This window comes from Dermacentor variabilis, chromosome 2, assembly GCF_050947875.1.
Source record: "Dermacentor variabilis isolate Ectoservices chromosome 2, ASM5094787v1, whole genome shotgun sequence".
Taxonomy (NCBI): Eukaryota; Metazoa; Arthropoda; class Arachnida; order Ixodida; family Ixodidae; genus Dermacentor; species Dermacentor variabilis.
In genome coordinates, this window is record NC_134569.1 from 222497988 (window position 1) to 222525775 (window position 27788).

Sequence of the window (27788 nt, forward strand, 5' to 3'; positions counted from 1 at the left end):
ATGAGCAGTGCTGGCTCCAACGTTCCCGATACAGGCGCTTGGCGTATCTTCTAGCGATGGCAGTGCGACGTCGAAGTCGCACACGGTCGCGATGTCGTCGGCCATTGGCTTCGTACGTCAACTGTGCTCGCTTGCGCGCATCCCAAAGGTTTAGCATATGTATGTCCGGCGCCGGAGCATCAGCTCTCACCTCAGTCTCAGTAGTGGCCTTGCGCACGGCGCGGGACGCCCGCTCCCGTACGGATGAAGTCTTGGGTTGCTCCGCAAATGCTCTTCTGTAGGCATCCCACCTGATCGTGCGCACAGTGCGCCCGGCTGCACGCTTTCGTCCCACGTTCAAAGTAATCCACAGTGGATAGTGGTCGCTGCCCCAGGCGTCCGGATCGCATCGCCAGTCTTTCACGTAGGTTGGTGTGGATAACGTCAGGTCTGGGGTCGTGTTACGTTGTCCACTATGCAGGGCGGCGCGGTTGGGTTAGTCGGTGTCATTTGCGAGCACTAAGTCAGCTGACTCCGTGGCATCTGCGAGCACCGTTCCACGGGGCGTGTGATAGTCATAGCCCCATTGTGGATGCTTGGCGTTGAAATCGCCTCCTATAAGGAAGTCGTCGTTTGGGTAACGTCTCCGCAAAGCGCGAATCCACGTGAATGAACCGCGTGTACAGGAGCTAACTTCAGGGCGCATGTATACCGATACCAGCACTGCATTTCGCTTTGCAATCGTGCAACGGACAGCCACCACCTCCTGCAGGGCAGTCGAGTACTGAGAAGTGTCAATCTGCGTTTGAGGGATGTCTGTGCGGACAAAGACAGCCGCTTGTTCCCGTATTACAAATTCTTCGGCTGCACTGGTGATACCATTGTACTGCGGGTTTTGGTGTCGCTTCCTGTTTCTATGCTCTATTGACGGTTGGTAATAACAATTGAACTGCCGTAGTGTCCGATCTGTGTCATTAGTTTCTTGATGTAAAAGCGCAAGGGGGCGTCCGACACAGTCAAACAAGAGGTTCAGTTCTGTCGCACAAGTTCCGAGCCCTCGGCAGTTCCACTGTAAAACGTGTGGAGTGGGACTGTCGAGGGCTGTACGCGAAGCCGGGTGGCTATTGACGCGAGGCGAAGAGCTGTTGAAGCAAGCCATATTGTCGTTGGAAGTGCTTCTCCTGCGCTTGGAGGAGAGGGTGCAAAAGTTGTTGTACCAGCAGAGCCAGGTCTGTCTGCTGTGTGGTAGTAGAGGTTGTTTCTTGCATTTTAGTGAGCTCCTGCGGATTGCATGGCTGCTGCTGTCGCTTGGCACGAACACGTTCGAGCAGTGCTGCATGCCTCTTTTTGTTCTATCCTAGTTTCCGCCGCAGTTCGACGTTCTCTCGTGCGAGTTCTGCAATCTCAGCTTCTACACTGTCTTTCGATGTATCAACCAGCTGCGATGGTGAAGGTAGCATAGGTGTAGTATAAGGTGAAGAGCTCGCCGGTTTGTCTCCACTTGGTTGAGTTCGCTTGAGCGCTGCTGCGTAGTTGAGGTTGCAGCCGTTTCCTCCCGTTGTTGGTTGTGCGCAGTTCTTTGAAACAATCTCGTTCACTGCTTCCTTTATGGTACGTGGTTGCGTTGAGATGTTTTCACGTTCAAGTAGCTGCTGCGTCGATTTGACGTCATGGCACTGGACAGTTCTAGTGCGGCTTCTCGATCGGTGTGCGCCGTGCCTTGTACGACGAGAGCGGGGTCTTGAGCGTAGTTTCTTAGCAATTTTTGCGTCGGACTTCAGTTTAGCTGGACACTTCGGGTCAGTCGCCGTGTGACCTTCTTCTTCACAGTTGCGGCATCTGGGCGTCGTCTGTTTGCATTCATTGCCAGTAGTGCTACCTTCGTGTGTCTTGCCGCATGTAGGACATACCGTTTCGTGCGGGCAGACATCCTTTTTGTGACCAAAGCGATGACAACGATTACACACGATGCTTTTAGGTTCGTAAATTGAAACTCGGGTGATGCGGCCGTAATACACGACTCTGTTAGGGGGGTGGTGTCCTTCAAAAGTCAGTAGACATGCCCCACGCTTTCCCATTGGGCGCGCGTCAAGGATACGCCGGTGATCACAGGTCAAGGCTGCCCGGAGTTCAGCCTTTGTTTCATTGCAATCAACGTTGCATATAACACCTCGGCACATGTCTCGTCCGGGTGCCCGATACACTTGTACTGGTATCTGTCCGTGGTTCACGTCTAGGTGTGAAAGCTTGAGTGAGTGAGTGAGTGTCAACTTTATTATTAGAAGGGGTAAGGGATAAGGGAGGCTAAGCTACGTAGGCTTCCAGGTTGTGCTTCACGATGGCGTCCTCAGCTCGTGCCAGGACCCGTGTTTGGATGTCTCGGTCGGTGCTGGAGAGAAGGGCCTCCCATTGTTCGTCGGTGGGGGGTGATGTGACGAGGTCGGCGGGCGGGGGGTCTTCCGGGCAGCCCCAGAGGATGTGGTTCAAGGCTTGAGAAGCCCGTCTGCTTGCCTCTTGTCGTGAACGAGCAATCTTATGGTGTTAGACGCTGGTTGCAACGTGTACGTCAAAGGCTTGGTGTTGGCGGCAGCGGGTGTGGCCATCACGAAGTTGCGGTGGAGGTCCTTGCCTGGTACAGTCGTGAGCGCCATGTTTACCCGTGGTTTCACGACTAGCACAAAAGTTTCTGGCGATGTTTCCTTCTCGGGCAGCGTTTGGTTGTGCTTACGGCGTTGCACTTTCCACGCTCCTTCGTCACCGCACTCTTCAAACGCGTCCTGGAAGAGGGCTGTGGTGTCTCGAATTGTCTCTAGCTTCTCAGTTGAGTTTGCGTAAGAAAACAGTTCTTGAGACCCGTGCAATGCAGTCTCTGCTTGACGTGGTGTTGTCACATCAGACTGTAGGCTTGAGGATGTCGGTGGTGCTTATGCTTGCATGCCGTCTTCGTCACTGGAAGGGGCGGACGCGTCTTCGTAGGTCGATGACGTGAAAGAATCGTGCCGCGTTCGTTTCGATGCCGCACTGGCCGTCGTTGACAGACTTGCAGAGCGGTCGCTATCACGACGGTGGCGGCTGCGGCTGCGTTCGTTCGGTTCCCTATTGTTCTTTCGTCTTTGGTGTTCGCGTCTATGTTGTTGGTCAGCGGTAGCATGCCCACAGCGTTCTTCATGCATCCCAGCAGAGCGTTCTGTGGTAGACGCTTCCGGAACGCGTTCGGGACGTGGCGTAGCCGCTTCATGGCCGCAGTCTTGCGTAGGCGTCATCAAAGCTGATTGTCCCTGGCGCTGTTCGTGGTCGTCAGATGGAGGTAGCTTCGATGACCCGGGCTCGGTCATCTACGCAGTCATGGCCATGCATTAGGCTTAGCAAGGCCGCCCGCTGGCGCGTAGAAGTGGCCGTAAAACGGCCAGAAAGCAACGCACCTTTCCGATGCTTGTCTCGACGTGTGGCCGAAGCGACACCGATGAAGAGGTTGTGCGACAGAAGACGTTGAGACGCGAACAGCGCGCGTAACTGTCGAAAAGAAACAGAGCGCCAGGAAAAGACGTGCGCTCTCATCCGAACCGGAAGTTGATCTCCCCAGCAGAAGAATAAAAATGGGCTGGGGTGCCTTTGGCAGGCATTCTCAGATCATGAACCGCAGGTTGCCATTATCCCTCAAGAGAAAAGTAGTGTATATCAGCTGTGTCTTACCAGTACTCACGTACGGGGCAGAAACGGGGGAGGGGAGGCTTACGAAAAGGCTTCTACTTAAATTGAGGATGACGGAATAATCTATGAAAAGAAGAATGATGGGTCTAACGTTAGGGGGATAAGAGAGAAGATTGGGTGAGGCAACAAACGAGAGTTAACCACATCTTAATTCAAATAAAGAAACAGAAATGGGCATGGGCAGGCCATATAATAAGGAGGGAAGATAACCGACGGTCATTAAGTGTTACGGACTGGATTCCAAGAGAAGGGAAGCGTAGCATGGGGCGGCAGAAAGTTAGTTCGGCTGATGAGATTAAGAAGTTTGCATGGACAACATGGCCACAATTAGCACATGACCGAGGTAGTGGGAGATGTATGAGATAGGCCTTTGGCCTGCAGTAGGCGTAGCCAGGCTGCTGCAGATGATGATGACTTGGGAGAGCTTTTCTACTGCCTTGGGGCCTTACCTGAAACTTAAATTGATGCTTCTGAAGCCAGCCTAGTTACGGTTTCAGTCATTACCCATATGTCATCTTCATTTCTCTGTTTCTAAGGCTGCATATTTCTTTACAAGTACCAGACTTAATTTGTCTGCTTTTACCCATGCTGTCTCTAGGTTGACTTGTTTTCTCTTGACTAATTTTACTTTTTCTCTGTTCAAATTGAGGTCCGCGTGACTTTTAACACTCCTGCACAGACCGAACCAACAGGTTTTACTGATGACGGAAGAATGTCCTCTCCGACAAGGTAGCCGCCTTTACCGAAGACAGCATCTGCAAGGACTTCGCTAGGTTCAGGCTAAAAAAGAGAACTCCTGTTCCATTAAGCACATTCCCAGAAGCAAATGGTCCAATTGAGGGCTAATGTTTCAAACGAATTCATGCTGTTTGGGGCAGAGAGCCACAACTTTAAGAGCTGGCCATTTACTTTAGTTGTGATGCTTGCATCTCTCAGGCACACATTGCACTTTGAGAATAGCTACAATAATCTGCTCTCAAAAAACAATACATTTTAATTTATCCTGTGGGTGCGAGATACTCAGCTAGGTCACATATAAAGCTCTTGAAGAAGGCAAAAATAAATTTTAAACATCCACTTTAGCCCAACAAATGCCATGCTAAACTAATCTTCAAAAGAAGCCCTCCGATCACAGTCAGTTCCTTAAACATCAAATTATGTGCAGAAGAAACAACGCAACACTTTCAACCCTTTATTCCCCTAATTCAAACATTGAATAATGTACTTCTTATGTCCATAGGTTGGCACCCTCACTACTCACATTCATGTCTCACGAGTGTAAAGCGTGAGTGGACTCGAATATTGCTATCGACTCTGCTCCATTCATCGGGACGGCCACAACGGGATCCTGCGGTCACAGGACTGTTTCTGTGGCCACTGATCATTCCTTTTTATCATTCCTCTGTTTGCAAAAAGTAATTTAGGAGTGCCGCGTACATGTAGTTTTAGGATTATTAAAAACTCTGAAAACTTGGCAGGCAAGAGCAAAAGGCGCTAACAGGGCTTCAGAGACTGCTGGCTCAAAAAGAATAAGTACAAGTGGCTCGTGACGGTATCCGAGGACCCCTTCAGGGCGTTTTGACAATTTTGTAAATGTTCTGTCAAGACGAAGAAAGCGGGCATCGACAAGCACGCCACGTCACAAAACACCTGGCATGTGCGCCACACAAAGGATTTCAGCAGCCTACTATAACTGATGTCATGCCATGTGTAACGCAGAGTCCTGTACAGCAACCAGAAACCGTCCTTGCTCATTTTGCTGCTGAACAGTGCGCGATGAAAACCATGGAACACTTGGGAGCAAGTGGATTTTTCAGAATAGCCAGTCGCGTCTAAGATCAAGATTCACCGCACAAAGTGTGCTAATCTGTTAAAAAATGTCCTTGGACCGCATTATTAAGAATTGTTGCGGGAACATATTTCCAAACAAAAGTACCAGCGTTCGACCGATATTAGTGTCGTGAAGGTCCTCGGCATCGTCATCAGGTATTCTTCCCAGTCAAACAGTGAGGTTATTTCGACTTTAGTTACCCTGCAAGAACTCGAACATTGCAATTTTGAAGACATCGCCTCAGCGCTTTTAGAAGGGCTGCGGTTTAAGGGTTTGAACCCTAGAAACATTGTTGGCATTGGAGTAGACAATGCAAGCCTCATGGCCGCCGTGAATAGTGGCGTATACATTTGACTATGAAACAAAATTCGTTATTTTCTTATAGTGCCATGCGCCTGCCATTCTCTTTAGCTTGCAGTTCCACATGCGTTGGTTACATTGCCGCAAAACACGAACTTTCTGGTGAGGAAAACATACCGATGGTTCGCTCACCCCTCAACAAAGAAACTCGAATACCAAAGCTTATACCGCCAAAAAAATGATGGAGTTACTTCGCTTACTATACCGCAAGGCTTTGACACACGCTGCTTGACAATACACACGACAGCAAATAGCACACTTGCCCAATGGACTGAACTGAAGGAAATGTTTGAAAAAACACAGAGAAACAAAAAAGTGCTGCTCGGCAATGATGCTTAGTTCAATGTACAGCGACCCCAAAAAGGAAATGCTACGTACGCTTGTAAGACTGGGTTTTAGCGGAAGTTCAGCGTGTCAACAAATCATTTCAAGCGGAAAAACAAGACCCGATGAAATTGTTCAAAGATCTCATCCTTATGAAGTCGACAGCTACAAAATATCTTTGCCAACTTCCCCATACGATGTGTTAACGCTGAATATCGACGAGTATCTCGACCCAAGTCCGTATTTTGGTCACCGGTTTAAAACAGCACTCCGGCATGCATGCTTGCCGCGCGATGATTAAAAAGAGCTGCGCATTCACTCTTGACGTTTCATTGCGGAACTCTTCGACCAGCTGCACCAACAGCTTCCAGAAAACGCGGAGTGCTTGCAAAAGTCTTCTCTCCCCTTTTTAAAGCCCGCACTGAAAGCAATGCAAGCGCCACTTGTAGAATTGGCGTCACAGTTCCTCTCCGCGGAAGCCGTGTCCACGTGCGAAACGCAGTGGAGGAATTTGCGGCACTTCAAATGGTGCTCTATGAATACAACCGATGGTTTCTGGGCAGAAGTCGGTTCCTATAGGGACATGAAGGATAAAAAGCCCTTTGCCGAGCTGGCCACGCTTGCCATGAGAGTGCTCTCGTTGCCTCAGTCAAACACAGGATTAGAAAGATGCTTTAGCGATATGAACACTGTCATGAGCAAGCGTCGTAATAGGTTGGAGATTGACAGACTAAACGCGCTATTAGGAGTGCGGGACGGGCTTCGCGAGCACAAGAAATGCCACGGATATAGCTTGCTAGGTGACGTAGTGGCAAAATTCGCCCCCATGGCACCGCAATCAAAGCCAGAGGATGATGCTCTGCAAGCTGCAGATATTACGCAAGAGTTGTGTGTCCCACAGGACTGAGTGCCCTTTGTGTACTACCATGTACTTCTACTGCCAGTGACGCTGTATAATTAGGAATTTAGGGGCTGAGCGCTTCCTACATTTCTTTAATATTATAATGCTCTACATATAATGCTACTATAACCATACCATAATGCTCTGCATATGGTAAGTTTCCTGTTTATTGTGCTGCATATATTGTGCTCATCTGGAATACTTGTTTAGCTCTTCTCAAGCTCGCAAACAGATTTTGTTACTCGGCCTTGGTATGTTATCGGTAAATTTTATGTAATAGAGTGCTTTTTTGTTTGCCAATGTTGTTTATTGTACTCTTAGAAGTCCGATAAAATATATATTTTCTTTGTGCATCAAATGTTATTTTAAATTGTTTCTTTCATTGCAAATGTGCAATTTCTTTGGGATATGTCCGTCCAAACATCTGATGGAATGTTGCAATTTACGCGCATGAAAAAGCTTTGCAATCCATACGAACCGCGCGGCCTTCGTCTACCTCATCGTTTTGTTTGCCTGGTGCGGGAGATTTCACACTGCTTTGTTTTTCTGTTGTACTCTATTTTGCTTATCAACGCGTGACGCAGAGAAATATGTATTTTTCGTGTTTTCTCCAGCAAGTGTGTTGTTAAGTTTTGTTTGAATCAGTGTTCTTAGCGATCGTATTCTGGTGAACATTTTTTCCGGGCGTTCACTCCTTTCGCATGTGTGCATGTGTATAGTTTCATCGAAAGATTTTTGTTAACTATATCGATACCCAAAAAGCTTTCAAGTTTTTTTGTGATAATTTTGTATTGATCAATCTGAACTTGGCGTTAGTTTAATAATGTCAGCCTTCTGGTTAGGGTGTCTTCCAGCACGGTAAATTTTGTATCTGATGAATCAACCAGACCGCTTACCATCCTACATGCTACTGCCTGGTAAATAAATGTAGTTTCCAAACATGGCAGCAAAATACAATATATAAATGCTTGGCATAGGGCTACATAATAGGCACCAAAAATCCTATATCTTGTTAAAGCCCTCAGTGTCAGCGAGGGTATTTTTTGTTACTTTTATTTTTGCCGTTGCATGTCCTGCTAAGAATTTCAGTTTTGACTTCACACGCCTTTGGACACGCCCGTGAAGTATAATTAGTTCATTTTTTACACGTTCACTGAGCACTGATGCATTCGCACACCGTCTTTTGTGAGCGTGCGAGCCTTGACACTTTCCGAAAACGACGTCTGCCCTAAGTTATTGGGCAGACTACCGGCGACTCACACTTCCCTTCCTCACCACCGTCAAGCTTCTCACTTTACGGTACGGGATGGACCACTCTATCGCCGCAACTACGCTTGAAACGGTCGCAAGTGGTTGTTCGTCGTCCCTCGCCACCTCCGCGCAGATGTGTGCTTCGCTTTCCATGCAGACCAACAATGCGCCCACGCTGGCCTCTTCAAAACGTGCACCACGCTCCGCTTGCGCTTTTATTGGCGTGGAATGTACAGTTTTTGCAGAGGTACATCTGCTCATGTTCAGAATGCCAACGCCGCAAGTCTCCTGCTCACCGTCTTTGAGGTACCTTGCAGCCAATCCCGTGCCCCTCTCGATCATTTGAACGCGTCGGCATCGACCTCTACGGCCCCCTACCCTACATACCTGCTGGGAATCGCTGGATTGTTGTTGCTGTAGATCACCTTACGCGCTGTGCAGAAAAAGCTGCCATACAAACCACCACAGCCCGCGACATTGCGTCCTACCTATTGCAACACTTCTTACATCGCCACCGCCACATGATGCGCACCGGGAACTTCTCAGTGACACAGGACGTGTCTAGCTTCCCGAGGTAGTTAACGCGCTCCTTATTGCATGCCGTACTGTCCACCGTACGACTACTGCCTATCACCCGCAGACTAACGGCATGACTGAGCAATTCAATCGCACTTTGGGCGACATGCTATCCATGTACATTGCGTCCGACCACACAAACTGGGACCTCGTTTTACCATATGTGACCTGCGCATACAATACCGCCTCACAGGCCACGACAGGCGTTTCCCCATTCTTCGTCGTATATGGCAGGTGAACCGTCCTGCACCTTCGACACGATTCTCCCCTACGAACCTGACCCATCGGAGTGCACGCAATTGTCTGAAACTTCCAGGTACGTCGAAGAATGCAGCCAACTATATATATAGTCCGCTCTTTTATGACTGACTTTTATGACTTTTATGACTTTTTATCGCGATGACGACCGAGCCACCAGCTCATATCAGCCGGACTCTTTGGATCTGGATACCTTGCACCACACCCAGTCTTTCCTCTAAACTCCTAGCCAAGTACCACGGTCCCTACCTCGTCGTGCAACAGACGTCTCCTGTCAATTACTTTGTCGAGCCTCACACGCTGTCAGCTGACTTAGGCCGCCGTGGAACTGAGACGGTGCTCGTGCAGCGAATGAGACATTTACCACGACTTGGTCGTCCTCTCCTCCCCTTGATTCGCCAGGATGGCGCCCTCTTCTCCGGGGGGAAGTTGCAGCGAAGAGGACAGGCGTGTGCTTCAGGCGCATCGTCAACGCCTCGCTCGAGGACAGAGCTCGCGCGCTCGGTGCCCGACGCTTGATCAACGGACCTGCCTGTGTATCGTGCAACGTTCTGGCTTGTTAATTAAACCGCCTTACAGTACATATAATTGAATATAGCTGTCAGTTTGGCATGTTGGTAAACGTTCATGATGGTATCCGTTTTTGGTAGCACTTTTTCGATCGTTAATATCTCAAACGCCGTGTGCAGTAATTCCATAAGCGTTTCCCTTTGAGAATATCTCACGAAGCGTTCTGGTCCCCGTTGTCAAACGCTCCGGTAATGTCTAAAAACAGCCACATATGAGGGTATCTCTTGCTCTCTGGATATTTAGATACACTGAGTATGAACAAATAAGTTATAGTGTAGACGCCTACCTATTCTGAAGCCATTCTGCAGTTCTCCCATTACACCGTTAGGTTCTGCCCCAGCTTGCAGTTCTGGTTAGTTCACCTATACATTCCTAACCTGACGTCGCGCCAGTGTCGTGCCAAGGAGACCGACGACGAAGAGATCGCTGGGTTGGATTGAGAGCGAGTTACCGTACACCAGCGCCATTGAGGAGAGTTGCATCAGTCGTTTGGAACTGTAGGTCACGTTCTTACGGCAGCTCAGCTAAAGCGCAGCTTAAATTTTTGCTCCTTGTCTACGACAGGGACACTGGCGGAAGCCGGTTATATAGTTACGAACCGATATTGGTGGACTTGGGCCTTGTTACTTTGCGCGAATGACTGCTTGATCGTGACATGATATTTCTATTCCATGTTGCGTGCAGCGACCGCGACTGCACATCACGTCATCCCGCTCTCGCATACCACCTCATAAAGCTGCTAAATATCTGCGTACATTTTATCCTCAAGTTCGCTTAAGGTGCCAAATGTTGCGGCTACAGGAAACATACGATTCTATCTTTCATGGCAGTGGCCTACCCGCCACGGTGGCTTAGCATATGTGGTGTCGCCCTGCTAAGAACGAGGTCGCCGGATCAAATCCCGGCCGCGGCGCTCGCATTCCGATGGGGGGCGAAAAGCAAAAACGCCCTTTCCCCGTGCACAGGGTCACGTTAAAGAACCCCAGCTCCTCAAGATTCAGCAATACTGCAGACAAGTTACAACAAGTAATTGAGGAACTTAACAGAGATTGAAGATTATTATGCAGAAGACAAATATAATAATGAATAACTGGGCAAGGGAACAAGAGTTCAGGATCGAAAGTCAGCCTCTAGAGTCTGTGAAGGAGTGCGTTTACCTAGGTCAATTAAGCACGGGGAACCATGATAATGAGAACGAAATTCATAGAAGAACAAAAAATTGGTTGGATCACATACGGCAGACATCGTAAGCTCCTGACTGAAAGCTTACCGTTGTGATTGAAAAAGAAGGTATACAATCAGTGCATTTTACCGGTGCTAGCATATGGGGTAGGAACTTGGAGGCTGACAAAGAAGCTTGAGAACTAGTTAAGGAACGCGTAAAGAGTGATTGAACGAAGAATGCTAGGCATAACTTTAAGAGACAGAAAGAGAGCGGCTTGAATCGGAGAGCAAACGGGTATAGTCGATATTCTAATTTACATCAAGAGAAAAAAATGACGCTGGGCAGGTCATGTAATGGCAAGATTAGATAACCGTTGGACCATTAGGGCGATGGAATGGGTGCCAAGAGGAGGGAAGCGCACTAGAGGACGGCAGAAAACTAGGTGGTGCGACGAAATTAGGAAATTTGCGGGTGCTACTTGTAATCGGTTGGCGCAGAGACAGGGGTAATTGGAGATCGCAGGGCGAAGCCTTCGTCCTGCAGTGGACATAACATAAGCTGATGATGATGATGATGATGATGATGATGATGGTAAATAAATTAATAAATAAATGTCAAATTTTATCGCACTTGGACTTCGCATGAAACATCACGATGATGGCAACACCGACGGCGCAAGTTAATCTGGAGCGTCGATATAATTGCTATCGCATAATATAAGAAGTTCTTCCACACGTACAGTCCGCTGAATGAGTTGTCCACACAGCGTAGAACATAGAGTGCATGTAGATGTTTAATCAAAAAAAGAGCATTTATATTCTGTTGAAGCGTAACGGTCAGGTGTGTCAGCAAATTACAAAAGAGAAATGTTAAAACAACATAGCAGGACATGCGTTGACGCTTTTTTAGTTCTTCCCTTTAGCGGTGATTGCCTGGAATACGGAACTCGAGCGCCAGGCCACCTCTTCGACCCAGAAGTCCCTGACGACGGCCGGCAGCAGCTTGGTCAGCACCGCGGCCGCTACGCTGCCAGCATCCGAGGCACCGTGCAGCAACACGTATGTCCCCTCCAGCCAGGTGAGCCACACGTCCACCGGAACCAGCCCGCTTTCCGTCACCTCGAACAGGACGTTGAGAGTAACGTAGCTGGAGGTTGTCGACACCTCGCCCGAGTGACCAGCGCAGTACCTGCATTGGCGTCGGATATTTCCCAGGTTTATTGAACATTATTCCAACTTTCTATAAAATATTTGTTGCGACAGCTTTTAACTCCTTTCACACATGCCAAATAGAGACAGCCGTACAGTATACAGCTAACAGACTTTCAAGAAAACAAGCATGCAGGAGAACGAAAAGGGGACTGCACTCTGTTACTATAACAATTATTGTGTACGATAAGTAAATTTTTTTATCAAATTCATACGCCTAATGGAACAAAAGCGAAATAAAATTCTAGGACTACTTACTGCCACATACATTGGAATACACATCCTCTGTTTCACGACTGCGATAAATTGAGCTGTAATTGTACCTGCGTTTAGTTCCCCGGCTCTTTATGCGGACATGTCTCTGACATACAACAGGGAGTGTTAGCGCCACTAGTGGACATGATAGAGTACGCGGAACGTCCACGGAACCGTGCGCCTCGTGAAATACTGGATCATACGAACAGGCAATTGGCTAATGAGCCCTCGTAAACTGTATAGTATGTTGCCTTGAGGAATCAATTATTCAGGAGTCCAAACCCTCAATTTTTGTGTAAATATTAAGTGTACAAACTTACATACATATTACATATGAAACTTGAATTTATCAGATTTTTTTTCTTTAGACGTCGTGGGGGTTTAATTTGTGGTAAGCTTTATATCTTCAATAGAGCGGAAAGACTACTTGCCTTGGCAGGCGCCAAACGCAACGGTGTGGGCCAGTAACCATCTAGGCTCTGCATATACACAACCTTTTTTATGGCGCCTACGGTGTTCTACCAAATGAGCTTAGGCAATATCCCTGGTTCATGGGGTAGAGGACCGTGCGAATCTTGTGAAGGTTGCAAGTTTGATCACCCCTGTCGAAAATACATATCTTCATTTACTTTCATGTCCCTTTAGCTTTATTATGACTGGGAAGGTTATTTCAGATTTTACCTTCGTCGAATTATCTCTTTATTTACCTCAATGCTCTTCATTTCCATTCCTTTATGTATTCCGTGGCTTAATAAGTTGTTCGCTTCATAGAATTATTAAAAAATAGCAGCCCTTGGCTTCCCCTGATCGTAATCAAAGACAATTGTTTTTCATAAACAAGAAGGCAAATTGCGTCCACCGGTTGGATGATTTTCGCTCATTGAAAACCAGCAATGTCTTAAACAACCTGTCAATCAGAGTATACACAGAATTTGATAAGTATAAATATCAGGCCTTCCTTTCGCATATTGCTATTTTTCGCTTTTCCTAGACATGGCAGTTCGCGCCTACGTCTGCCTGGTAGCCTACGCTAGACCACGGGTAATACATCCAACAAGGAAGCCAAATAAAGCATACTCGGGCATCAAAATAAGACAATCTTGGGTTTTACGTCCCGAAAAATAAACAGAGTGTGGATAAATTATCACCGTCGGAATTCTAAAACCGCGCGCCAGAAATACGGCTGCGCCTGCTTAGGCTTTAAAACGAATGGCAGTGGACAATATAGAAAAAAACTTCCTTTCATGAACGGAGACATTGTGCCCAGCACTAATTGAGCGAATATGTTTTGGCCCTCCATCCAATACGGGAAATGGCACCTTGTCAGGTAGAACTCTCGATGCCCGAGTAACTCTGCTAACTCACTGAATGAGTAGTTTCTATTCCAGCACTGCCTCCACGGCACGCAAGTCGCCCTAGGTCCGGGTGCTTCAATAAAGACCTTCACTGGACGAAGAAAAACATTGGTGGAAGAGTTGCTGACCCCACCGCTGCAATAGCGCCTCGTTGATCCTCATCGCCTCGTGGAATTCGCTATGAAGTCTCGCTCCTGTTCACAAGCGACGTCATTGAAGATTGATCCTGACAGAAGGCAATGTATCGTTCGAAAAAAATTGTGAGCTGGTTAGAAGTTGTTATGGGGAGTGAATACGATGAAGGAATCTCAGCGAGCGCAAAATCAACGTGAATAGACGCTCTCCAGCTAGCTCCAACAAAGCGCCAGGCGTGAACTCGTCGGACATGGAAACAGTACGAGAGGCATCTCGTACAGTACAGTACGAAACTAGCACGAGAGGCATCTCTCTTTTCCTATCGTCTAAGGTGTTGGCCATATGCTGGACAAAAGCCAACCGGATAAATCTTGCACACTGTCTCGCTGTTTCCAAAAGAACTGTCATTGTTTGCAGCATGGTCACGTCTTGACGACTTGCGTACCTCCACGGAGCCACGAAACGCAGCGCTCCCTGCGTGCTCACGGCGACTTCGAGCATCGGCTTGCCCTTTCGGCAAAACGGACGCGGTGCGCCACGCATCGCCAGTGTGGACAGTCCCAGCAGGGTAGTGTTGCCAATGTGCAGCCCCGGCAACAGCTCGCCGCCTTCCGATTTCGGGATTTCGTAGGTCATCGGCAGCCGCTGCAGGAACGCGTCCACCGCTTCCTCCAGGTCCACGCCGGGGAAGGTGCACTTGCCTGGAAGGCAACGCGAGAATATTCCTCAGCTGGTTTTCACACGTGAGCGCGAGAGAAACCCTGCATGCGGTGTTGCTATCTTCTGTACATTACACGCCCCGGGTTCGGGCGCCTTAAAAGAAATATTACCCTTGCTTGGACAAAGGGCAATGTTACAAATATGAATGCAATAATTGAACGCACTCGGAATGTGATATATAGTATGCTGCGGCACTTCTTTGCTTTTTCTGTAGCGACAGTGACAACGAATCGGAGTTCAATGTTTTTCGGCCGTCTCTTTTAATCGAGCGCAGTGGTACTGATGAGGCGACTCGGCAACAGTGCAAACGTCGGCTTCAACCTGCGGTTGAAGCCGGAAGCAGGATACGAGTCTTTCTTTGATTGCGATAAATGGGTTATATAATCTTGAGTTCTCGCCTTCCTGACATCTTTACAGCGAAAAGCTCTTTGCCTGACGGACCAGTATGTATGTGCGTGTTCTCGTAGGGTGGGTATCTGGACTGGCTAACGTCCGTAAAGTGAGCCAAAAAGATAACGAATGGTAGAACGGTGCGCCCGAGATTTCACCGCGTCCTCCGTTGCTGCCGGCTGCGTCTGCTGTCGTCTGCCCTCATTACAACGGCGCTACATTGGTGGCGCGAAAACACGGGGATATGCGCTCGGCAGCCGCCACGGTGGGTAAGAACTTGATTGTTCATCGCAGTGATAGACCACTGCAGCATCTGCAAGTACAACAAAATGGTAAAATCGGAAAGACCCCGCATTGGCGCGCACGACCGAGGAACAAGCCGATTACGAGGCTAGGCGTCGATAGCAGAGACGCGACTATAACCAACGACAACGTGCACGTGATAAAGCGGAAAATGCGGCCAGTGACTTTGCCTCCGAAGAACGTCAGCCAGAGCAGATGCGAGAGTGTAATCATCGACATCGAGCGCAAGCTACCTATGAAGATCGCGCATTGGAGGCCGCTCGTGAGCGTCACACTATGTCGTTCGAGTCATCGTCCAAGCGGCAGAAGGGTAGCTTCCGTCTCCTCCGAGTTTCACTGGGGCGAAGTACGAATTCAAGAGAATCTTTCTGGACGCGTAGTTTGGCCGCAGTTGCTCGGTCTGCGATCGACAGCTTCGCTGGCTAATCCGCCGCCACATCAATGGCTCAGCTCCCCCCCCTCCTCTTTTTTTTTTTTTTGTGGCAGCGTACTATATATCGGAGGAAAATATCCTGAATACTTGGCCTAAAGAGTCTTCTTGCACAAGGCTAATCCTTTATGGCACTCCTTGAAGGCGACTTTGACCCCCTTTCTCTGTATTCTTTTCTCTCTCTCTTGAAGACTATTTGGCTGAACGACCGACTGGGACTGTTAGCGCTGTTAGCGAACATTGTTCTACCGGCGTGTTCGCAATGAATACATGTATATCTTTTTTCAACGATAAGAAGGGTAATCAATGTCTCTGCCTTTCCCTTCTCGCTTTTCTCTCTGTTCCCATTAAAGCTGGAACTAACTCAGAAGTTCCCATCTGAAACACAGGAGCTAAAAAAATGTTTTCTGTATAACCATTGCAGCCATCTTGATGAAGTGTGTTGCACTTAGAGAAAACGTCACAATTTCCTTAATGACTGCAGAAAGCGCATTGTCGCTTTAGGCCGTAAGTGCTTTACGCAAGTTCTTGAAAACTCTAAATTAAAAAAGTGAAGCGTCAAGTGTGGAATAAATAAGGAATAGCAACTCAGGAATGAATAATTCCGTAATTCTGATAACTGCATATCATTTTAAAATCTAAAGTGGACAAAATGAATATTATACAATACTCTGTAATATACCACTAGGAAGAATTGTGGAGTTTTACGTGCCAAAACCACTTTCTCATTATAAGGCATGCCGTAGTGGGGGACTCCCGAAATTTGGCCATCTGGGGTTCTTTTACGTGCACCTAAATCTAAGTACACGGTGTTTTCGCATTTCGCGCCCATCGAAATGCGGCTGCCGTGGCCGGGATTCGATCACGCGACCTCGTGCTCAGCAGCCCTTCACCATAGCCACTGTGCAACCACGGCGGGTTTTAATATACCACTAATTTGTTAGCAGAACGTTTACAATAACCTTGTAAATATTGTAACAATATCACGTATGTTGTAAGTTAATATATTTGTGCTGTTTGGATGCTCTAACAATAGAATTTTTAAAAATGTTTTGTGCATAGTGACGAATTTGTAAAGGGGTTGTCGTGAACACGGGTTCATTTGATATTTCCTTATTATGTGTCCAGGTTCCTTGGCGATGCGGGAAAAGAAGCATTGCATATAAGCACGAATGCAAATGCTGCTCAATCAGGTGTTTTCTGTAACACTATACAATGTCCTGAGCGCAAGTTTTTGTTACAATATTTAAGTCTTGAGGCGTTCATTGAGCATCACTAGATATCCAACAAGAAAGGTTAGGAAAGATGTATGCCATCAAGTGATATCTGCGAAACACAGTGATGCTAGATAAGCGAGTTCTCGCCGGAAGAACTAGTACTGAAGTACTGCTTCTTTGATGGCAGTTTTTGGTGATTTTTCATCACCCTAGGCCATGCGGCCGGTGCCCGGGGCTGCCACGCAGGCTGCGCTGCTGGCGTCACATTTCGCCGCCGTTGCCGGAAACGCCACGTGATAAACAATAATTGCAGGCTGCCGGCTCAAAACCCACGCAAAAAAGAAAAAAAAAGACGTTGCCGTGAGCAGGGTACCCTTTCTTATAATTGATAAATAAATTTGAAAGCGGAAATTCTGGACTGCAACACACGTTGCGTTGTGGCTATTGAATGACGGTTGATACCGAGCACGGCTCTGCACGCATTCGCCGCACGAAGCCAGCTGTGGAATTCCCCCCGAACAGCAGCGCTCTAAAATTCAATTGCTTTCCGCACAGAGTTGCCGACAACACGATTTTACTACGTATTCCAAAAGCACGTCAGAATATCTTTAAACGTTCGTTAAAGTTAGCCGGTACGCCTCGTATGTCGGTGACGGCTCCTACAAAGGCGCACATTTAGGCTTGCGCACGCTGCACATTTCAGAGCGGAACTAACTTCCCTTCCGCAGCGACATATAAGCGATGTGGTCAGGGAAAAGAAAGGATCCAGCACTGGACATTCGTAGGGCAAAAGTTTGAAGATGGAGCTTAACCGCCAACCAACGACCAAATGTTAGACAAGAATATTTAAACTGTTTTATAGTGTAGCTTATGTGTGGCTGATTGTCGAAGTTTAAGCGTGCAGAATACTATGGTTCATTGCTACAACGTCGAAATGAGAAGGCGCCTATGCGCGCAGTATTCTAAGAACGTGGCAGGCTTAGTGCAGGGGACGTAAGCTAGGCGAGGATCTCACCGAATTTCGCAGCTCCCTGTGTAGACACCAGCGCTGAAAGCAGCAACAGTCCTCCGACAGTCTTCATCGTGACACAGCTGTCCATTCTATGCAGTGGGGACAAAAGTCAGGATACGTGTGTAAAGAAAATCGCAGAAATGCGGGTATTCCTATAGATAGAGTGTTTTAGAATAAAGTTTATCGTAACAAAGAACATTGAAAGTTTTAATGCAGGGTGTAAGAAAAAGTAAAAACATAAACTCAAAGTGCCTATAGAAGAAAAGCATCAAGACAGAGTGCGCTACATCTATGGTTCTCCTATTGTTTTGCCCTTCACTAGACGGCTCGATCACCAGATATGCTAATGCGATGTGCGACGTCATATGAAGGCTATCAACGTGGCCGCTTCCTTGGCAGCAAGCAACAGAGAGAAGCGTCAATCAGCATTCCAGTTTCCGTGCGCTATAAGCAACAAGTTCCATATTTGTGCCTCTGCGTGTTGAAATGATACGAAGGTGAGGGAGTGTCATTTAAAGAGGCTCTCGAATGACAGAGGAAGTCTGAAACGAGAGATGAAGAGGGAGGAAATGAAAGGCAGGGTAATTAATCAGAGAAGTTTCTGGTCAGCTACCCTGCAGTGGGGTGAAGGAAAAACATTAAAATACGGATATAAAGGAACACATAAGAAATAAAGACAGAAAAAAGACGGACTTAATATGCATTCACACAGGCAGATTCCTGAACTGGGGTGCTAATAAAATCACCTCGCTCCTGCCAGGCTGACAGCTCGACAATGCCGGACTCATCACGTCACTTTAGTTCCTTAAAACTTGGAGAACAGAACTTGATCTACACACTATTCGGCAAAGCGGGAATGTTGATCATCCTAAAGTGAAAGATGTGCTAATTTCCAGCATATGGTAGAAGAAAACATTCGTGAGAACATTTATATTCTTTCGCGAGTCAGTGCTGCGTTCGTGTGCCTCTAGTCGCTTGTGCGCCCTCAATTACACAAGAGCATGAATCAACACCAACTCGTGCAACTTTCAGCAAAATGAAATCAAACTCCAGCCACCGCAAACTCTGGCGCATGACCAGCAGGGGCTCAAGTGATAATGTGTGCATGTCCTTTGAGACGAGGTGGTGACACATGTCACCCCTATGCTCCTTCGTTTAACAATTCTTGTGTATGTAAATATTACAATGATTTTTGTTGCGTTAAACTACCGTATTCCATATAGGTTTGCTTCTATGCATATCTCGTCTTTCTTTCCGAAATCAGTCTTCGAGTCCCTTGTTGCTAGTGTCCACTACAGATTCATTTGCACTCCCCCGACTTTGTTGAAAAGTGAGTGCCTCAGGCAGGCTAAATACTTCCACGGTTATCACTGGGTAGGTATACACGGACGTGATCAATGTTTACTTCTACATCTCCATATGCCATGCCCGAATCATTATTTCACAACGTTCTGCTATTAAACGGGACTCTCAGACACTCTGATCTGCGGTCGAATAGTAGAACACAGCCACTAATGTATTCTAATAAGTCGGTTGGTTGTGTGATATGATGTACCCCTGTGCCACATACATTATTTTTCGTCGCTGTCAATAAACAGTCTGTGCGCTTCAAGTACTTCTATTGCCGTAGTTTTTACGTCCATGTCCTAAGCAGTGATTCGTATCGCAGAGTTTCGCCATGCTAGTAGAGCAAGGCTTTTTGAATTACTGCAGAATTGTTTTCACTCTGAATTGCTTCTACACTGTTCGATATAGTTCCATAGCTAGTTTAGTCTTCATTGCGCCCGTGTGTGTCTCCATCCATGACTTTACGTTAAACCCGCTTTTCTCTCTACTACCTACCACGACTAGCAACACACTTAGGGGTTGAATGAATGGCCTCTTTACTGCGATTAGCATTTCTTGGGAACATTCACCAAGTTCGTAGTGCGTATCTGACCTCATCAGATACCCAGTGACCCAAGTTGTTCACTAGCTTGGCCACTAGGTGTGCGCAGGCGGCTGTCCTACCGATAAGGCCACTGGGGATGTGTACACAAATCGACAACTTGGGTGACACAAGGGGTATGTAGCCATATGTCCCATATACAATAAACAACTCTGTTTCGAGGTGTTTTGATGGAAAGCAACTGAAACGCTGTTGCAACGAGGTTGCTGGGGATAGTGCAGAGTTTCAATTGAGATGCAGTGATTACAATACACCAGGCGATCCTGTTAAGATGTTAAGCAATTTTTAAAGATCGCTTGTGGCATATAGCGCAGTGCTATATGCACTGTGCACATGCAGTGCACAGTACCAGCCCTTGAGCTTTTCTATTCGTAGCGTGCGGCATTACTTGCACAATAAATCAAAACGCCTATTTCAATTATTAACGACAAATTATTAATTAACTACTTCACCCATCACCTTGCAATGCACATTATACTATACAAATTGTAGCCGCTCAGACTACAAGACATATTCAATTGAAAAAAAGCTTCTGTGAATCACACAATTTTAGCGATATGCGACATCAAACTTGTGATAAAAATGCACTTTCATTGTACTTTTGCACGAAATGTGTTTCATGCATTGAAGCACAAAAGTAACTGGACCGCCAATGACTTTCTTCGCAGCAAAGTTCAAGTTCAAGTTCATTTATTTACCACATACATGGAGTTCCACATAAGTGGTTGGAACGAGGGAAAAAAGCTGCATTACAAACAGCTTGACTGGCCCCACGTCCCCGGTTCACTAAGGCAGCATGGCAATAAAAGAAAAATACATTTCAACGTCAGCAACAAATGAGAAAAACATGATATGCACAGAAAACATACTTTACAAAAAGTGAGATTTAACTGAACATATTTAACACAGCATGCTTAAAACAGAAGTGTTAGAGAGTGTGCGAACGTTTTCATAAGAAATCTGGAATTTATTTAATGTCTTCGGCAAGCAATAACTTAATGTTTGATAGCCATAATTTGTGCGCGGCCGTGGCACATGCCATTTTTCAGAGTGTCTGTTTAGGCGCGAAGAAGGATCTAGTTGCAAGTTAGCTACTCTGTGTATATGACCGCGATTTCTTACGGTATCAGACCTAAAGGAAACTAATAAAGTGTATTCATATAGCACATTTAATTTAATTACATTATATTTGACGAATAGTTCTGAAGTATGTGCATTAAATGGTAGGTTTGCAACAGAACGTAGTGCCTTTTTTTTATAGGATAACAAGATTATTTATGGATTGCTGTGTTCCGTTACCCCAAATTAAGTTACAATAGCGCAGATGTGATGAGAAGAGTGCCTTAAATATCGAAAGTTTTTGAGGAACAGGCAATACACGCTGACATTTTCTCAGTACGCCCAAGAGCTTGCAAAGTTTGTTTTGTAAATGTTCCGTATGGTGATCCCATTTCATATATTCGTGAAAAATTACACCTAGAGATTTTACTGTAGAAGAAAATTCAATTTTATTATTATTCAACGTGAGATTGTAAGAATTAGAGAGCTCATAAAGTGGAGATTTAGATCGAAAGAGAATAGCTTTAGTTTTTGAGCAGTTAATTTGTAAAGAATTGCTAAGTGTCCAGCTGCATATTTTTTCTAATGTTAAGTTAGCTAGATTCACGAGATCATGCATATTTGTTCCTGAAAAGAAAATACTTGTATCATCAGCATAGAGTACGTATTGGGCTGAATGGTCAACATTTACAATATCATTAATAAATATATTAAACAAAAGTGGGCCCAATATGCTGCCTTGGGGAACCCCATATTTAACAGGTTGCATAGAAGACAGAGTTCTCTTTATCGATACACATTGATTTCTGTTTGTTAAGTAGTTTTGAATTAGATTTAGGGGAACACCACGAACTCCATAACACTTTAGCTTTCCTATTAATGTTTCATGGATGATTTTGTCAAAGGCCTTGGACATATCTAAAAATATGCCGAGTGTGACTTTTTTTGCTTCAATATTTTTAAGTATCAATTCTTTTTGAAACAGTAGAGCACTTTCTGTTGAAAAACCTGATCTAAATCCGTATTGCGATTCAGTTATGACGGAATGTTTGTCAAAAAAATTTGACAGTCTAAGATGAATAATTTTTTCAAGTCCTTTGGAGAATAGGGGAACGATTGAAATAGGTCTATAATTCCCGAGAATGTTTTTATCTCCACTTTTGTGTATTACCGTCACCTTAGCATTCTTCATATTTTCTGGAAAAATGCCAGTTTGTAAGGAAAGGTTATAAATATGTGTCACACACGGGCTAAGTAGATCAATAACATATTTAATCGGTTCCATTTTTAGACCATTTATGTCCTCGCTCTTATTCATCTTAAAGTTTTTAAATACTCTTAATACTTCATTTTCATCAGTTGGGTAAAAAAAAATATTGATTCCTTGAGCGGCACGGGTAAGTAATCAAAGGCACTATCTTGATGTGAGCTCTCAGTTACCGACGTAAAGTATTCATTAAATTTGTGGGCTAACTCCTTGCCTTCGTTAACTTCATTATCAACTACAAGTTCTTCTAAACTACTTCTTGCTCTACCTGGAGATATAATGGAGTGTAATTTATTCCACATTTTTTTTATATCTGTGACGCCCTCGAACATGTTATAATAGTAATTTCGTTTTGCTTGCCGTTGTAATTTAATGACCAAATTTCTACATTGTTTAAACATCCTCAAAGCATCTGGACTTCGGTTAACTAAGAATGCATGAAAAAGCCTATCCTTTTCCTTCATGATTTTTAGGATCTCTGTGGTCATCCAAGGTTTGCGGGCACGCTTTGGTTTTTTAAAAACGTGAAGTGGGAAATGTTTATTATAAACTGAAGTGATCGTTCGGAGAAAGCTGTCGTAAGCTAAGTCAGCACAGGAGAAAGGAAATAAGTCATCCCATTGCGTTTGCGCAATTTCATCACGAAAGCGCGAAAGGGAGTTTAAGTTTACAGCTCTATAATATATACCAGAACCAGCTTGTCTGGGTGTGCAGTGGGATTGGTGTACAATAAAATATATAGGTAGGTGATCACTGATAGCAGTACAAATAGTGCCAGCAAGTACGGAATCGGAGGGAAAGTTTGTTATGAACAGGTCTATTAATGTTGCACTCGAGTCAGTAATACGAGTAGGAGTGACAATAACATTCGATAAAAAGTTGGAATCAAGAAGTGCCGAAAGATACTTTTGCTTATTTGTGCTTGCTAACATATCAATATTCAAGTCACCTCCCAACACGAGTTTATATCCATTGTCATTACCGAAGGAAAATATGTTATCTAAAAACTGTATCAAATTGTTTATGCTGCCATCGGGTGGTCTGTATACTGCAACAAATACACAGTTTTCTACTTTAAGACATAAAATTTCAATATCATCCGTGCACTGAGACCACTCGTTAAGCCAGTTCGAAACCTAATATCTCGAAACTGGTGTCATGCTGAGAATTTGTTCCGAGGGGATGCACCTTGCGAACTGTCCAGCTGCAATTTATAAATTACAATGCGTAGCGTAACGTAATGGATAATTTGCGAAAAATACTCCTCCGCATGCGTGAACAGCACTGTCACGAGGGTCCTCGACCTGGTTATATGCAAAAAGCAGGCGAACAACCGACGCTGGGCCTAGTTCGCCTTGAGACGCCGTTTAGTGATCGTTGTGAGCATAATATTTTTGTGAAAACACCGGCTAGTTGTGCCGCGTATGGGTGCTCATATTGCTTCAGTGGCAAACGGAGGACGAGTTTATTTTGGTTTCCGTTCGACAAGAAGAATCTGACGACGAGAGCAGCGTGGATGCGAGCCGTAAAGTGAGTCAACCCCGATGGCTCGGCATGGCAACCGAGCGGGCATTCCAGAATCTGCGGGGCTCGTCTTATCCCAGGAGAAATAAATGGGCACGTTTACGCCAAATATTTCAACAACTAACTTCATCTCACCACAGGCCGCCCGTCGAACTTTGTGCACTTAGCTTTCAGCGAAGTTAAGTATGCAAGATACTTATAGAGTGCCTGAGCGTGGGCTAAATCTGTTTGGATGCCTGCGGCATCGCATGTGATTCTATTTCGTGGGACAACTTTTCTAATTTTTTTATTATTTAAGGAAGTTGATAGCAGTCATACATCGTCTGATAAACACAACTTCAAGACTGATCCTGCAAGTGCAAAGTGCCATCATATAACTGCTTCTAGTTCAGATGAGAATAGTTCCTCCTGACATTATTTATTTCAACAAATGTTTATAAACCTCCTCTGCGGTATTTTGGTATCTGAATGTACACAATAGTACACTCTCGAAATAATTTTTTCAGCAGGGAACAGAGACCTCTCAAACAGCAAAGTAGTATTGCTGGTCAAATGGTGGATTAGCATTTTTGTTTCCTTTTTCTGCTTAACGATTGGCATAGGCCCTGTGCTCTCTCCTACATAAGACACAAGCAGCGCAATAGTTTCCTTTTGTGTATTTTTAGTAACTCAATACACTAGATTGTGTTAAGCTGAGTAGTTACAGCTACCCTGCAGTGATCTGTTCAATGAAATATGCTGCCAATAGTAATACTTAAGCCATTAAAAAAGGATTGCTCAAGTAGCACACGAAATGCTGTAGGGCTAGAAACATGGAATGGGGAAAAATATTTTATTACCTGATTTAATTTCTAAAGGGGCCTGTCACCCCTGTTGGCCATTCCAAACAAACAAGCGCAGCACGCAGATCACGTGGTGGCAATCATGTCTGCAAACTATCAAGCGACTGCGAGGAGCACAAAACATTTGAAATTCGAAAAACATTTGAAAGCTCTCTCTCGAGGGACGGGCCGCGTTGGAGTCAACATTACGTGCACGAATTCCGCACACTGCCTGTAACGTCACAGATTATGACATGTGACCTAGGTAAATCATTGAATGCAGAATGTCCAGTAGCGCCACTGGGAGTGCAGCAGAAAGAGGAAAAGAAATGAAGCGGCAGTCGGGACGTAAGCGTGACGCGGTCCCTTAGCTCCGGTTTGGGAGAAGGCAAGGACAAAAAGGTGCTTGCGGACGCTAGTCGAGGCAGTACGAGAAAGCATATACACGTTGGCAGTGAAGCACGACTCCGGGAAGCGTGGCGATGTGTCATTTCAATTGGAGACTCTAAAGCAGACTCTTTCCAGGAGGCTCTAAACAAAGTCAAAGTCAAAGTATTTTATTTAAGCGTCAGAAACGGTTGTCTAGAAGGCAGACATAAAGGCATATAATGCCTGACAGAGTGTCAGCCCCCTTCCCTACACACCCCAAACATCTTACCCAACATCGCTGTAATAAATACTACATTGCTTGTCGACAAAACTTTCAACATAAATCAGTGGAAAGCACTGGCAACAATGCATCAAAACGAAAACATATGGACCAAGACAATTCTGCATTGCGAGAAACACGCAACTATGATCGAATGATATTTGTGTCATGAAGTACGTATGAACCGACCAGAACAATGAAACAGGAACAATGAAAAACAAAACTCACAACTGAAATCAACATATTGTGCTCACTTATCACCCCAAGAGAAAAAACGAAAAGCACTTTAAAATTTTGTATCATGAGAAAAGGTATCATGAGAAAAGAGACTATCACTGTGAAAAGATACTTGGAAGTATTGATTGGCAGCGAAGTTTTATCCAGACATTCAATGTGCTGCATGCTCCTAGACTAAAATGTGCATGCATATTTCTGTGAACAAATCCGTAAAAAAAGATATAAAGATTTCGTGCGACACTTCTTTGACATTTGGTACACGTGACGAGCGGCACAACCACCTCGCGCGCTGAGGTCATCCGTGAATTTTTATATTAGATTGAACAGTTCGTCATTATCGTAGCCTGTCCGGGGCTTTTGTATGGTTTTTAGTGGTGCTTTCCATTTATTTCCTTGCGCTATTTAAGCCCAATTATTTCCTGAACAAATTTATTTATGAGTCAGCGCTTTCTTTGTTTTCATGTAGTTGAAGAAGTTTGTTTAATAATCAGTGGCACACACATTAGTGTGCAGCTTTGTCCCATGGCCAATGCCCTTGGCCTTAAGAAGAAGCTCGAGCTCGAACCCAACCCCGATGCCGTCTATCTATATGCATGTATAACGCAGAAATATTTTTCTCCCATCACCTCAGCAGCGATTTAAATGAGATTTGTTGCATTCGAGGGATAGTTTAAGTTATAATGACTGTTGCAACCAAACATTCATTTAGGCCTGAATTTAAAAAAAGGAAACTTGCCGAAAATCGCCAAGTTTAAAAATATAGAAGCGCAAAGTTTACAAATTCGTAACTGCATATAAAAGACAGATATCACAGTTCTGTCAATTACACCCTTGTAACATCCTGAGTGCACAAATTTGATGTATTAATTCGCGTGCGCCGCAAGCTATTTACAATGTTTACATGGGTTGTGCAAAAGTCCCACTCACGTCTTAGTGGTACGGTTGAGATCCATGTTTGTAACGTCATTTCTGCCCGCTTCAGATGTACTATTAGTCCAATTTAGTGATGTCATTTTTCATTGTTGAGTTAATAGTTGTAATCTTCATCGTTTAGCTTTTCTTACTTTTGCGATTTTAAACAAGTTTTGTTGAAAAATCGACAGCCTAAATAAAAAATTCGTTGCTTTCCACTTTTTCTTTTAGATATATCGACCTTTGGTTTAAACCTCATCAAGTTTGGTGCAATGGCTGCTGCGAAAAACAATTTCTCCTCTTCCATATATCTAAATAGCAACCCCTGAGCGAAAGCTTCCTCTTAAGGCTGTAATACCCGCAGTAGAAGCGCCTGTAATAATTCCGACCGGCTGGTGCGAACCGCAATATCCGACGCGAGAGTTTGACACTGATAAGCATTAAAGTTTATTCCGTGCAGTGTTCGTGTTGTCTGTCGCAGCGACAATCATGTTCACTTGCCACGAAAAGCCGCCATGTATGAACACTGGTATTTCTTACTATCAACAACTCGACCTTACACCTTAAGTAAGATATTATGGTACGTGTTAGCCATGGGACAAACGAGTTACCCTTAAGGGTACAATAATTTTTACTGTGTGCTTGCCTCACACTTTATTTTTCAATCTCCCGAATTAGCAATAGCAATCATGTAGCACGCGTAAAATAGTAATACATGGTTCACGGATTACTTAAGATATATTGGAATGTATTATCGTAATCATTAAAAGTTGTGACGAGCTCTCAGCCTTACGTACGCAGTTAGGCTGCACTCCGCGTCAGAATTGAGTGGTTGAACAGCTAGATAGGCGAAGGCAGCTGAAGCTAGAAGCGAAGGCATCTGTAAAGGCAAGAATGCATTCAGGCAGCCTACCTGAAGTGGATGTGGACGTGTCCTCGTTGTACAGCTGAAGAAGGCGGCGTCGTAGCGGCGGTACCCTTAAGGCATACGTGATCGCCGTCACATCCGGCCGCAGGCCGTACTCTTCGGTCCTTGAGAGTGTCATGGAACTCACGTTCTTTCTACGGTTAATCTCGTTCCAATATAAAACACAGGAAGGGGCGTAACGGGAAGTTTGCGAAGCGGGGGCCGTATCTTGCCCAGGCGCTCTATGCCAAGGCATGGCCAAGATGTGGCCTGCTTGCCGCATGCTGCCATACGACTGCCTTCAACAACTCGTCAAATTAAGCCACATAACGCACCATCTCACACCCGTACCCCGAGGGTTTCTCCGCTCGGTATTCTATCTCAAGACACTGGGCGGCAGTGCCACCTTTGACCTGAACTTTGCTGCAATGAAACGCCCAAGGTGCTCCTGGCCAAAGGCTTAGTAACCAAATGCTTCTGGCCCAAACTCAAGTACGCTGGAGCGAGGATGTG

General features: G+C 45.4%; 1 protein-coding gene across 2 annotated transcripts; it reads right to left on the minus strand.

Annotated features, from left to right (window-relative positions):
* Positions 1 to 11701: 11701 nt before the first annotated feature.
* On the minus strand, positions 11702 to 27417 carry LOC142571193 (uncharacterized). 2 transcript variants are annotated; one of them, XM_075679463.1, is made up of 4 exons: positions 25016 to 25100; positions 17955 to 18040; positions 14325 to 14580; positions 11702 to 12114 (listed from the first exon to the last, which is right to left on the minus strand). In XM_075679463.1, the coding sequence occupies exons 2-4, from the start codon at positions 18037 to 18039 to the stop codon at positions 11832 to 11834; spliced, it is 624 nt and encodes a 207-aa protein (XP_075535578.1). In that variant the 5' UTR covers position 18040; positions 25016 to 25100; the 3' UTR covers positions 11702 to 11831. The 2 variants fall into 2 exon arrangements, with proteins under 2 accessions (XP_075535578.1, XP_075535576.1); XM_075679461.1 differs by lacking the exons at positions 17955 to 18040; positions 25016 to 25100 and adding an exon at positions 27282 to 27417.
* Positions 27418 to 27788: the final 371 nt, after the last annotated feature.